Here is a 14,072-nt window from a genome sequence, read left to right as displayed (position 1 = left end):
GACGGTAAATGTTACTGAGATGACAAAGTCGTGATGACTTAGTGGAAGTCGTGGTGGTTTAGTGGGTAGAGAACCAATCTCTCAAGTATGAGCGTACGTCTTTGATTCCAGGTTTGAGGATAGGTGCCTCGTGGTAAGTGACCCACAGGGAGCGCGTAATCTGCGTTTAAAATCCGCCGAGGTATCCTCACACTTCAGTCGCTCATGTCCCTGTTGCCCTCTTGTTGCTATTCAGTGACTGATTCCCGGGGGCCCAGTAAGTGAGCTGGCGAGTCTCCACCTGCAATTTTTACACGTATCTAATACATTGTCATCGGCAGGTGCCATAGTTCCCGTAGTTTCCTCATTCCTAGTCCATTAGCATCCCGTCACAATAGCCCAAGTAGTTTTTCACCCACAGTTAGCAATGGTATAGCACAGAACCGGGGATTGTCTTTTTTTAACGACGTCCACCGGGGATTGTCCTTGGGTTCATTTCTATAGTGTATAAAGGGATAATCGTCGGTTTTGTGTCATCATTTCATTAAAGTTGTCTCAAAAGGGCTTCAGCGTGTTGGCTTCGGCCCCACGTTTGCCTCCCAAAAATTCGGAACTCTGTAGTCCCGAGGTCTGGAAGAGAATGAGATATAACACAACAAATTCGGAGAGTGGGGGCTCGTGACGAAACGTCTAGGTATGTAAAATTTGTACTTAGCAGTGACTTAACATAAAATTCAAGCGTGTTATATCTTCGTTATTATTTGTTTGTGAGAAGGAGAAAAGAAAAAATGCGTGTCCATTATTTTAGGGTTATCTAAAAGACGGACTAATTACTTTTTTTGATTCACCACACCTATTTCATAACATTCGTTTCTATACATTTCAAGTGTAGTATTGCTCTTGAAGTTCCACATCAGGTGTTCCAGATGTATATACGTCAATAGAGAGTGCTTATTAGATTGAACCACTTTTGCAAAAACGTCATATCTTTATATGCTATAGTCTAGCTGGGCTCCTGGGGTTCCACATCAGGTGTTTTACATCTTCAATTTTTATAAGTCAACAGAGAGTGCTTATCAGATTGAACAACTTTTGCTAAAACGTCACACCTCTATATGCTATAGTCTAGCTGGGCTCCTGGAGTTCCACATCAGGTGTTTTAGATCTTCAATTTGAATAAGTCAATGGAAAGTGCTGATCAAATTGAACAACTTTTGCTATATAAAACGTCACACCTGTATATGGTACAGAGGAGCTGGGCTCTTGGGGTTCCACATCAGGTGTTCCAGATCTTAAAATTTATTATCTCAGCTGAAAATGCTCATCACATGAAACAATTTGTGCCATGGCATAATTTTTGTATCTCTTATAGTTTTGTTGGTCTGTTGGTGTTCTGCATCAGGTCTTCAAGTTTCGAAGATACATTATAGCCTATATGTTGACCAGGCTTAATACTGATACAACAAAGAAAAAAATCATTGAAATCCGTCCAGTAGTTCCGAAGATTAGCGTGTACAAACAAACAGACATACAGACATACAGACAGAATTTTTTTTTGATTTGTGCTCCATTGCTGTTTCTAAACACCACCCAATTATTATTTTTTTAATATATTCAATGTACAGACACAGTTTTTTTACAGATTTATTATATGTATAGATTTATTATATGTATAGATTATTTAGGGACATTATTATTCTTTAAGAATTATAATTGTTTTTCTGGTTTACATTTTTATGTTACCTCTAAAATATTTTAGCTCTAAGTAAATAAATAACTATTATACATTGTTTCAGGATAATTAAGCAGCCCCGTTTGCCGTGGTGGCCACAAATAGAACTCTTATATCCAAGAGCAGCCGAGCTACGCGCTATGTTCACTGACACTTCTAATAAAGCCACACAGGTATAGTTCAAAATCATCATCGTCTTCCGAGCCTTTTCCCAACTATGTTGGGGTCGGCTTCCAATCTAACTGGACGCAGCTGAGTACCAGTGTGCCACAAGAAGCGACTGCCTATCTGATCTCTTCGATCCAGTAACCCGTTCAACCCGTAACGACTGCCAAAGATGTTCAATGACAGCCGGGACCTACAGTTTAACGTGCCATCCGAAACACAGTCATTGGTGTCCGAGATATACTTAGAAAGTACATACAAACTTAGAAAAGTTGCATTGCTACTTGCTTGAAATGGATCGAACCCTCACACTCATACTTGAGAGTTTGGATCTTTCAGGTATCATTTGTACATTTTTGGTAGTAATTACGGTTGGCCAAACTTAACTAGCCTGGCTAGGAGTATTGTTTTACCCAAGTAACTGGGTTGAAGAGGTCAAATAGGCATCGCAGTCGCTTCATGTGACACACTGATACTTAGTTGCATCCAGTTACACTAAACATATTCCCCAACAAATATAAAAGGCTAGGCAAATGATATTAATAAATCTCTCTTCCCAGGGCTACGTAGTCCACACTCCTCTCCGAATGATCTCACTCTCCCTCAAATCGAAAGAAGTGCAGTCGAAGTTCAACAAGAGTGAAGAAATGCCAGCTTACAGGAATCTCCTGTTGTGTATGGTGAAGCTTATACATGCTGACCCTATGCTTATGTTGAGTGTAAGTATTATAATAAAACCTATTTTGTATATAGAGTCCAATCTGAGTTTTCCAAATCAACATTGAACCCATATACTATTGAAATAAGAATATATATGAATATACTATTGGAATTAAAGTTGAAAATCTTTTAAGACAAATGACAGATTGTAGTAGCTTGATGTTCTTGTTAATGTTGATAAATATAGTTTTTTTTTTAAATTAAAAATAAATATATCGGGTGTGTTGTTCACAATCACATTAAATGAAATGCGTTAATATACTGGTTAATATACGTCGATTAAAACAAAGAAAAAATATAAATAGGTAAAAATAAAAAAAAAATAATTTTTCAAACAAAGTAAATATAGTAAAAATGTGCGAACTGTAGTGCTGTGTAAAGTTAAATAAATAACTTTAGTGTCGTCAAGCATATTATTTAATATCCAACTGGGCACACACGGACTGACTAAATACTGCTACTCTACATTAAAATTTAAATATGATTTCGTTCTTTTCCCTTCTAGAACCCAGGCCGTTCAAGCATAGAGATTCAATCCTCGACCACGGAGCTCATGAACGGCCTAGTATCCCTAGTGCATCAGACCGGCATGGGGGAGATATCGCAGGCCGCCATGGATGCGCTGCTGGCGCTGCACCGCCCTGACAGAGTGCACATGTGGAACCCGGAGGCGCCGCTCAACACCTTCTGGGACATCAGGTTAGAAGTTGTTTCACCAGTTATTTAACCAGGAGAAATAAAATTAAATAAGACTGCAAAGATAGGTAAGTCTTCTTCAAGGGTGATTAGACTTGGAGGTATCATCTTTTCTGTAAGTGGGTTAAAAGTAGATTACGTGAAATGGCTTTCAGGGTCTAATTGGACCACATACTGAATCATACATACATTACACACATATATTATACGCAAATCGTTATTCGTATTTTTCATACCGCGCAATTTCGGCATAGACAGAAAATAAAATTTAATTTTATCGCTCTACATATTTATTTCAATCTATTTGTTTTTAACAAAATATTTAACTTTGCTGGCTGAGTATTTTTGATTCAATATATTATAGATGGAACAGTATTTTTTATTCTTAATATTCGTGACTAAGTTACAAGTACTGGTCACTAGGTTGAGGAGGTCAGATAGGCAGTCGCATGTAAAACACTTGTACTCAGATGCAGCTATGCTGGAAGCCGACTGCACCACAGTCGTCAAAAAGTTAGGCCATGGAGAACAAAATTACTCATCATCTTTCCTTATTCCGTATGCTAGGCATATCGAATCAAACCATTGAAAATATAATGAATAATTATAATTTTTTGTCCGCAGTTCCCAAGTCCTATACAACATAAGTCAGAAGCTCATACAACGCCAGATATGCAACTACCGCGAGGTCCTGAGATGGTTGCGTGACATCCTGACCTGCCGCAACGAGTTTCTAGCCAAGCACAAGGAATATGCCAACGTGGGATCCCAGATACCGATATGTAAACAGGCGCATATTAAGCTTGAGGTGAGGTCACAGGTTTTTGCTTAACTTTTGAACATGAAAATCCACTCTTTTGCGGAAAAACAGAAAAAAAAGTAATTTACAAATACTTTGAAAACGAAATATTGTATACAAGCTGTTTTTCGCGGTTTCGCTCCAAAGAAATTCTTCCCGTACCCTGGTTAAAATATAGCTTATGTCATCCAGACATAGTATAGTTTTCCGGGAGTAAAATATATTTTTTCAATTCGGTGCAAAAGGCAACATTACTACCAAGTTTCACTACAATCCGCGAAGCTGTTTGCGCGTAAAATATTCATAATTAAAGAATGTTAATCACACACACACAAATGTGAAGATAAGTGAGATACACTCAACGTGATAATAATTTGACGATATGATATGATGTTGATATAAGTGTGATATTATTTGGCCCACAGGTAGTATTCTTCATGTGCCTCTGGAGCATAGACACGGACGTGGTGCTGGTGGCGATGTCGTGCTTCGCCCTGCTGTGCCAGGAGGCCGACATCAGGTGCGGCTCCGACGAGATCACCACGCAGTGTCTGCTGCCCAACTACGCGGTCTTCCAGGAGATAGCGCACACCTCCACTGTCTTGACCACTGGTAACTGCAGCCTGGACTTCATCTGCCTAGCCTTTTCTCAACTTTGTGGGGGTCGCTCCAATCTTACCAGATGTAGCTGAATAGGTACCAGTTCCTCAACCCAACTCGGAAGAAATCCCTTGTCCAGTCCTTTAACCAGTCTTACCCTGGTTGTTAAACTTTCTAGCTTATGACTTGCTCGTAACTACTCCCAAAGATCTTCATGTGGCAGCCGGGACCCACCAATTTAACGTGCAACTTGAAATGCGTCGAAAATCACGTTGCTTATCGTTGATCGTTCCGCGCGGCTATGACCTCGCCACGAGCTCGTCTAAGCCTGGACTTTCTTGAGCCGCGTTTTTTTTTTGTTTGTGTGGAAGTAGGAAGAAAACTTTAGATTAGTTTTCGTTCAGCTACGATATGTAATTTCGCCGTAATAGGAATTGTACGACTGTCTTTTATACACATACGTATGAATAGATACTAGTAAGTTTCATAATATTGTATTTAACCTTTTCCCGTTTAACATTGCAAGCAGCCAGTCAGGACATGGGAAGGGGGTGTTATTACAAAAATATACACAGTAAGTATAGTATATTAAAAAAAAAAACAGACACTGGAAACAACTATTCATCATTTAAGTAGTATTTAAAATAAACAATTTTGAGAAGACTTTTTATAAAAAAATCTGTTAAAAAATAAAATGCGACCTAAAATCAATGTGAATTTAATGGCGTCCACGGCCGATTTCGGCCACGGCGGCTGTTCTCATTAGGAGATCAGCCAGCTGCTTGGGACATATTATAGTGCAGGCACATTTGCTTGGACACAGGTGCACTCACTATTCCTTCACTCTCATAGCCCGATGGAACGACAACCCGACACCACCAGAGAGAGATCAATTATTTGTTTAATATGTATTTATATAAAAAGTCCTATCAAGATTGTTTTAAGAAGATAAAAATATTTTGTTTTGATGTTAATATAGTTTTTACTAATAATTCAGGTTCAGCGGCTCTACAGAAGCGAATAATGGCGCTATTGAGGAAGATAGAACACTGCGTCAATGGAGTACAACCCGTTTGGGAAGAAACATTCAGATGCTGGTGAGTCAAGATTATTGACTGTGTCAAAAGCTGCTATTCATGATGCAGGGTTTTTGCAGGGTTTTTGCACAGAAAGTATAATTCACTGTTTTTTGTAAAAGCTTGTGTCAGCTGGGCGTAGTGTTGCTTCCCAACAGTGAAAGTTTTCAAATCGAAAAAAAAAAAGATATTTACTCATAACATTAGTGTAGTACAAATTAGTGCGGGAAACTTTCACAGAATATTCTTTGGTTTAATTGTAGAGCGAGGAGGTCATGGATAAAATTCCATAGAATTTTCTTTGGGTTAACAAAAATATATCAAAAATACACAAATAATACCTTTCACCAGGGACTCCCTATGCAAGCTACTACAGAAGTACCCCAAAGGTCAGGGCGACAAGATGGACGAGTGTCAGATGGAATACCTGCACCGCGCCGTCGCTAAACTACTTCTCAAACACTGATAAAATATAGCCAATGTCACAAAAGAATAGTGTAGCCTCCCAACAGGGAAAGAATGTTTCTAATCGGTTCAATAGTTTCGCCATTAGGGTACAATATTCTTTGGTTTAATTGTGGAGCGAAGCGATCATAAATTGAATTTCGGACGGATTTTCACCTGTTCTCGTCTTTTTCACTTAAAAAAAAAACAGTTTTTTTTTACAAAAAATATAGTGGAAAAATGTCCTATTCTCAGGGATTCCCTATGCAAGCTACTACAGAAGTACCCCAAAGGTCAGGGCGACAAGATGGACGAGTGTCAGATGGAAGCTCTCCACCGCGCCGTCGCTAAGCGTCGCGTGTCACATCATACTAGCAGTGAACATGATTTTGAGGTAAGCTTGTTCCTAAAAAAATCAGATTGTTTCTAAAGAAATGTAGATTCATGCTCATACAAACAATACTCTCTCTCTCTCAGAAATGAAAAGAAAGATATTTTTTGTGAAAACAATATCGAAAATGTGGCGAACTTACTTTTTAATACCTCTACGTTACTCAGGAATTGTGTAGATTTAAAACAGTGAATGTTTCGAGTTTCTTGAAACATACACTCTTCAAAGGGGCAACGATTCTACCATAATATGCGTCAAAACACGTTTTGTGGCACAAAAGGCACACACAAACATGTTATTAAAAAAATATGAATGATACTTGTCTGTGGGAACTATGTATCAAATAATTTTAGAAGATCTATATTAAAGCAATAAACATCCAAACCCACAATCTTTCACATTTGCAGTATTATTTACTCTCTCTCACCTGCTCACTATAACAAACCGAATAATTTCTAAAAATATACTCGTATTTCAGATGCAAATACAAGAGTGGGCGAACATAACGTCGTTCCTATGCGCTCTGGGCGGCGTCTGTCTGCAGAGAAGACCGTCTACTGCCTGGTCTCATCTGCACGGACATGGTGAGTTTATCATCTGACTAGCCTTTTCCCACTTTGCAATTGGCATGTTGCTGTTTTGTATTATAATTATACAAAAATGGGAACTTGTAGTTTGGTTTTATCCACGCCATCTATAGTTCGTAACTCAACTAAAATGTATCACATAATAAAGTTAAAAAAGTTCATATTTACAACAACTAAAGAAAACTATAATATTTGTTTCGAAAAAAATAAATAATTTCAAAGTTGAACCTCAAGGCTTATTGTATTTGAAACTTGACCAGCCGAAACATAAATTAAAATTTGTGCAATAAATATTTTTGAAGAATTAGATCGGTATGGAAATGACAGTGCACTGTACACTTCAGGGTACTGCCTAAAAGTGTCTGAGAGTGTATTATCAGATACTTTGACATACTGTGATCGTTCTATATGTTGATTGATGTATATGTTGTTCCTGTATTTTTGCAGCTGATTCGAGGAAATACAACGTCTTAGCGAACAGTTCCCAAGAAGTGCAGTACTGTCCTGTTACTCAGTAAGTCTATTTATTTACAAGCCACGTTCCCGCGGTTTCACCCGCGTCCCGTAGTAACGACTTTCCGCACCCAGTTAGCTAGCCTATATTCTGAGATATAACTGCCATAGCGTGATATGATGATGGTGTAAAGGGATGATAGTGCATATTATGATGTGTAATGATGGTGTATAGTGTGGTATGATGATAGTGTGATAGTGTCGTATGATGTTAATGTGATATGATGATAATGTATTTCCAGATTCATAGGGCAGCTTCTCCGGCTGCTGCTGTGCAGTAACGAAAGATTCGGCCAGCAGATACAGACTCACGTCAAAGAGCTAGTTGGACACGAGATGTCGCCCGCACTCTATCCGATACTGTTCGATCAGATTAAGGCGATTATCGATAAGTTTTTCGATCAGCAGCAACAGGTAATATTTTCTTTCATATAAAACCTAGATTTGATATTTTTTTCATTCGCGTCCCGTGGGAACTACTGCCCGTACCGGGATAAAATATAGACTATGTCACCCGGAAAGTGTAACTTCCCAAAAGTGAAAAAAAAAATTAAAATCAATCTAGTAGTTTCTGACTTCAACTAAACTCTTCAGCTGAATATTATTATACAGAAGAGACATCAAAAACTATCTATATAGCCTGATGACAACAAAAAATAACTCCTCTTTATAAAATTCGTTTAGATTATAGCTTCAGCCAGGGGTTGCACCTACTTCTTAATTGAACTACTTCCTGCAACTGGATAAAAGTAGCCTTGAAGTTTTTCTGATGTATAACCTACATTAGTGACAAGTTTCATCATAATCTGTTCAGCAGACTGGGCGTAAAACAATACCAAACACACAGTTATTAACTTTCCCCTTTTTATTTATAGGATAGAGGCTAAATTATTCTTTTCACAACATGTTTCAAGGTCGGCTACTAATTATTTTCACAGGTAATGCTAACAGACATAAACACACAATTCGTGGAGCACACGATATTTATTATGAAGAGTATTCTGGACATCAAGAAGAGCGGGCAGCCCAATGAACATCTTAGTACAACGTCTATTGAGACTTTAATGCTGTCTATTGTGAGGTAAGTTCGTAAATCCTACTTATATTATAAATGTGAAAGTTTGTGAGAATGTATGGATGTATGTTTGTTATTCAATCACGCAAAAACGGCTGGACCGATTTGATTGAAATTTGGTCTGTAGATAGGTGATACCCTGGATTAACACATAGGCTACTTTTTATCAACACACCACGCGGGCGAAGCCGCTGGCGGAAGCTAGTAAATAATAAATAAACTTTATTTCAACTACTACATTCCAAAGAGGTACAATTAACATGATATAAGAAACAGACAATTTCAAGTATTTGAATGACGATCTTCACGTTACCGTCGTCATCATATTATATATTTTATATACAAGCTGTTTCCCTTGGTTTCACTCACTTCAGGGGTTAACTACTTCACGCACTCGGATAAGATATAGCTCAACAGTGAAAGAATTTTTCAAATTGATAGTTTCTCAGTCATACAAACAAGCCAACATATTTTATTTTCCTCTTTAGAATATGTGTATGGCTTTACGGTCAATTTCTATGTATAACCAATCTATAAAAATATGTTGATTTGATTTATTTTCTCGAGATTCGAAATAAGTAAATAGTACATAAATTTTATAAGATAATTTATTTGAGGACTTATGATTCTATCTCTGAATCTAATTTTCAGATAGACAGGTTATTGAAACACCGTAAATCGATAATTTTTAATCAATCCTTAACCAAATATAATTATAAATGCCTTCTTACAGATACGTGCGACATTTAGACATGACGGTGCTCTCCGTACATATAAAGACGAAGCTCTGTCAAGTTGTTGAAGCTATGATGCGGAGGAGAGACGACTTAGCTTTCAGACAGGTTTGTTATACATTTTACTATTTCACATTCATATATACACACACACAAATGCAACACAAGAAGACATTCACATTTAAATCTGGTGAACGCGTTATAATACACCTTTTTATTGATTTATAAAGACCCAATTGCAACATTTAACGATAACGATAACAAACCATGACCAGCCGTGTACTTGAGGCCCATTGTTCAGTCGCCGCTTTGCCAAATGAAAATGGTTCGGATATCCTTAAAGTTCAATGGCTTTGGTCAAATCAAATGTTTGTTTGTTTACCCTTCTGTATATTTCGTCTATTATTTATAAAATTGATTTTGAAGTACTGATCATATTATATCCGCTATTTCCTTAAAAAAGGTTTCAATGTTAGATACTCGTATTTTTTTATTTACAGATTTTTCTTAAATTAATGTTTGGAAATATTTACATAGGATTTATAATACAAAGATACAAACTATTTGAAACTATTCAAATATATGTCATGTTTAAACATTTATGTAATGTTGACGATATAAACTTTTTGTGTGTCCTGATTTGTTATTTGACTAAAAAGTTATACGTAAAATGATGATACATATAACATTAATATGATCGTACACAGGAGATGAAATTCCGCAACAAGATGGTGGAGTACGTGACGGACTGGGTGCTCGGCACCAGTCACCAGATCGCGCCGCCGCTACGCGCTGACGCCTCTTCTATTACCAGGTAATAAATACCAGTATGTCAATGCTAAATTTACATGCCATATTTACAGGATTCACCCAAAACAATAGCGGTTTAAATTCAACATAAAAAATAACTTTGTTTGAATGAGGGACTAGAATTAGTACATGCTTACATGACGCATATAAAAATATGAATAATAACAAAAAATCCAGAACAAACATTTTGCAACAATGTCCAGCCAACATGCATAAATCATTGCGTTAACGATTGAATGTATATGCATGTCTCAGTAACTTCCAGGTATCAAATATCTCAGAGTAGGGTATAGGGTGAACCCCCTAAGTACTTATAAATTTACTTCTCTCTTACTCTGCTATTTATAAATTTACTTCTGCCGCGAATTTTCCCTGGACAACTACGTCACAAATTAAGACCGTTGTTTTCATTTTACCTACTAATATTATAAATGTGAAAGTTTGTGAGAATGTATGGATGTACGAGGGGAGGTCAATAAGTTCGCGGAATGAGAACGAAGGAGGTTGAAATTAAACACCAAATTATTTTTCCTTTTCAATATATTCTCTTTTAACCCTAATACATTTTTCGAATCTCTCAAATAGCTTGTTTATAGCATCGAAAAAAAATGATTTGTCTTTGGCGTCAAAATAGGCCGAAATTGCCGACTTGACTTCTTCATCGTCGTCAAATTTCTTTCCACGCAGCTCTTTCTTCATTTTTGGTAATAAATAATAGTCACTGGGGGCCAAGTCTAGACTGTATGGTGGGTGGTTTAATTGTTCAAAGCAGCATCGGTGAATGGCAGCCGTCGCAACATGGCACGTGTGGACGGGTGCATTGTCGTGCAAAAGGAGCACACCTTTTGACAGTTTTCCTCTTCTTTTTTCCTTAATGGCTTCTTTCAATCTTTCCAGTAAAGAACCGTAGTACTGTCCCGTAATAGTCCCAATACAAGTTATTCTACTTTTTTGACGATTTCTGGTGTGTTGGCCTCAATTGGCCGTCCGGAGGGGCGGTCGTCTTCAATGGACTCCCTTGTTTGTTTGAAAAGACCATGCCACTTGTAAACCATGGTTTTACCAGGAGCAGAGTCCGCGTAAACTGCTAACAGCTCTTGAAAAATCGTCTGAGCGGATTTTCCTTGCTTGGTAAGGAATTTAATAACGGCAAACGGTGTTCAATTTTCTCCATACTGGCTGACTTCTTCCCGATTTAGTTGTTTGCAGGTCGATAACTCAAAAGTTAATGACCCGATTAGGTTCAAACTTGGTATATATACTCTTAATGAGGTGCTTATCTAGTGCCTACCTGGACGGGTAAATTTATTCCCGCCAACCCCTCCATTCCGCGAACTTATTGACCTCCCCTCGTATATTGTTTGTTATTCTTTCACGCAAAAACGGCTGGACCGATTTGGTTGAAATGTATATATAGGTGATACCCTGGATTAACACATAGGCTTCTATTTATCAACACACCACGCGGGCGAAGCCGCGAGCGGAAGCTAGTTAATCTATATGTCCATTGTCCATACATAATTTATCTTCATTTTGTGTTTCAGATACCTAGTGTGCTGCCGCGAGTTAGACCAAGCTTGCATGGAAGCTGTCGCCTCTCTTCTGAAGGGTCTGCCTCTGCAGCCTGAAGAGTCTGACAGAGGTGACCTCATGGAGGCAAAGAGTCAGCTCTTTCTCAAGTAAGTCAGAACTTAGGTCTACAACTATTATATATGCACGTATCTTATATACTCTTGTATGTCTTGTAAAATTGAACTTCAAGTATTTCTGTCACAGTTTCTGAAAGTGCTTGAGCTGTCTTTAAAATTTAATGGCATCCTAATATATGGGCATAGCAATAGCGCGATTTAATTTACTTACGCAAGTCGAATAAATCAACTCACGCTGGGTAAAATCCGCCAAATTTTGAAAGCAACTAATAAATACATATAAGTTTGTTTTTGTTCGTGCGCCGCTTCTGCTTGGCCCGCGCTTGCTCGCGCGCGACCTAAGCGCCGCACGCGAGCGACGTCTGCCATCTTCGATAGTACTGAGCCAATATACGGAACTGTAAGGGCGAGAACTGATTGCGCGCAGATCGCGCGCCGCTCGCGCGCTCTATACGAGCCTTGCGTGAGTTGCGCTAAAGACAAGCACCGAACTATTGCAGTGACTGCACGCGCGCAGCTCGCGGACAGCGAGCAAACGGCTCGCGAGCTGCGCATTCGCGGCACATTCGCCAGATGTGGACGCACCCTAATAAATAAGAATCATCATGTTTTGCCGTTATTAAACAGCGTACAAATATGATTGTAATGATGCAATTATAATCGATAAAGAAAAAATGTCATAATATTATGTTCTTCAGTTTGTTTTTTATCTTACAAAAATATTTATCTTTCTTTCTTTTCTCCCCCAGATATTTCACGTTATTCATGAACCTGCTGAACGATTGCAACGAGGTGGAGATGGCTGAAGGTCCGGGGAGGCTGGAGACTCTCAGAAACGCTACCATACAGGCCATGTCTAATCTGCTCAGCGCTAACATTGATTCTGGACTTATGCATAGTATTGGTAAGTTTAAAGCCATGTATTCACTGGGAAACAATATTTCAGATACACAGTTTCTGAAACATCACGTAAATGTTTACAGCAACAATGTTTCGGAAACTCTGCCGACCACATCGTCCACAGAAACAAAATTATATGTTTCTGAAACAAATAATTTTGTTTCAGAAACACGTAGATATTGTTTCTAAAACAGTGTTTATAAACAATTGTTTCTCAGTGAATACATGGCTTAATAGAATTTAAAATGTTGTATAAATGTTCTTCAAACATAATAGACAGAAATGTCACCCGAAAATGGGACGCTCTTTTACAAAAAATTATGATTTTTGAGCCACTTCTTCTTCCTAGCAAAAATAGATAGCAGAGAGGGGTTTCCAAAAATTGGCGGAATTGTAAACAGCAGTAACCTCAGGACACATTCTAGAGTGATTAATAATTTTATAGGTGGTTAAACAATATTCTCTTTAAAACATAGACTTCTGTTGAGCTTTTTTTTATGAGGACTATCTTTAGAATTATTTTCTCTAATAATATAAATAGGGCCTTGTAACTTAAGACTTCGCGGCCTGTCTGTCAGTCTTCCACCAGCCTATATTTTATAATTTTCACCGATGACGATTTCTTTTAATGAAAAATAATTCTAAAGTTTATTTAAAAAAATATCCCATACGACGACAAACTTGATTTCTTATTGTCAATTTTTGATCCGATGTCAAGAACCCTAAAAAAGTCCTCGCATACGATATCGTAGCGTACGATAAAAAATTTCACCCTTTCCCCTCCAGATCTAGGCTACCACAGAGACCTACAGACCCGAGCGGCCTTCATGGAGGTGCTGACCAAGATACTGCAGCAGGGCACGGAGTTCGACACCCTGGCGGAGACGGTGCTGGCTGACCGGTTCGAACAGCTGGTGCAGCTCGTCACCATGATCTCTGATAAGGTGGGTTGTGTGTGGTTCATTCTGTCTCCAGATCTAGGCTACCACAGAGACGTGTTAATAATAATAATGGCGTCCACGGCCGATTTCGGCCACGGCGGCTGGTTTCATTTAAGGAGATCAGTCAGCTGCGCAGGACATATTATAGTCCTTCACTCTCTTAGCCCGATGGGACGGCAATCCGACACCACTGGAGAGAGATCACAAGCAGGACATTTACGTGCTCTCCGATGCACGGGTGAATCAATCACCAACTTCCAG

At 38.4% G+C, this 14,072-nt stretch overlaps 1 protein-coding gene across 1 annotated transcript in view; it reads left to right on the top strand.

Annotated features, from left to right (window-relative positions):
• The window catches only part of LOC124643694 (neurofibromin), a 79,358-nt gene that overhangs the window by 16,469 nt on the left and 48,817 nt on the right, over positions 1–14,072 (top strand). The window contains exons 11-26 of the mRNA XM_047182730.1: positions 1,776–1,884; positions 2,437–2,595; positions 3,102–3,295; positions 3,917–4,100; positions 4,517–4,703; positions 5,689–5,788; positions 6,467–6,605; positions 7,081–7,186; positions 7,637–7,703; positions 7,945–8,116; positions 8,641–8,783; positions 9,511–9,619; positions 10,219–10,325; positions 11,866–12,000; positions 12,720–12,874; positions 13,657–13,814. Of these exons, the coding sequence (XP_047038686.1) occupies positions 1,776–1,884; positions 2,437–2,595; positions 3,102–3,295; positions 3,917–4,100; positions 4,517–4,703; positions 5,689–5,788; positions 6,467–6,605; positions 7,081–7,186; positions 7,637–7,703; positions 7,945–8,116; positions 8,641–8,783; positions 9,511–9,619; positions 10,219–10,325; positions 11,866–12,000; positions 12,720–12,874; positions 13,657–13,814 (2,224 nt within the window). The remainder of the gene's footprint in view (positions 1–1,775; positions 1,885–2,436; positions 2,596–3,101; positions 3,296–3,916; positions 4,101–4,516; positions 4,704–5,688; positions 5,789–6,466; positions 6,606–7,080; positions 7,187–7,636; positions 7,704–7,944; positions 8,117–8,640; positions 8,784–9,510; positions 9,620–10,218; positions 10,326–11,865; positions 12,001–12,719; positions 12,875–13,656; positions 13,815–14,072) is intronic.

The sequence above is a fragment of the Helicoverpa zea genome, chromosome 28 (assembly GCF_022581195.2).
Source record: "Helicoverpa zea isolate HzStark_Cry1AcR chromosome 28, ilHelZeax1.1, whole genome shotgun sequence".
Classification (NCBI taxonomy): domain Eukaryota; kingdom Metazoa; phylum Arthropoda; class Insecta; order Lepidoptera; family Noctuidae; genus Helicoverpa; species Helicoverpa zea.
This window is presented reverse-complemented; position numbering and strand designations above follow the sequence as displayed.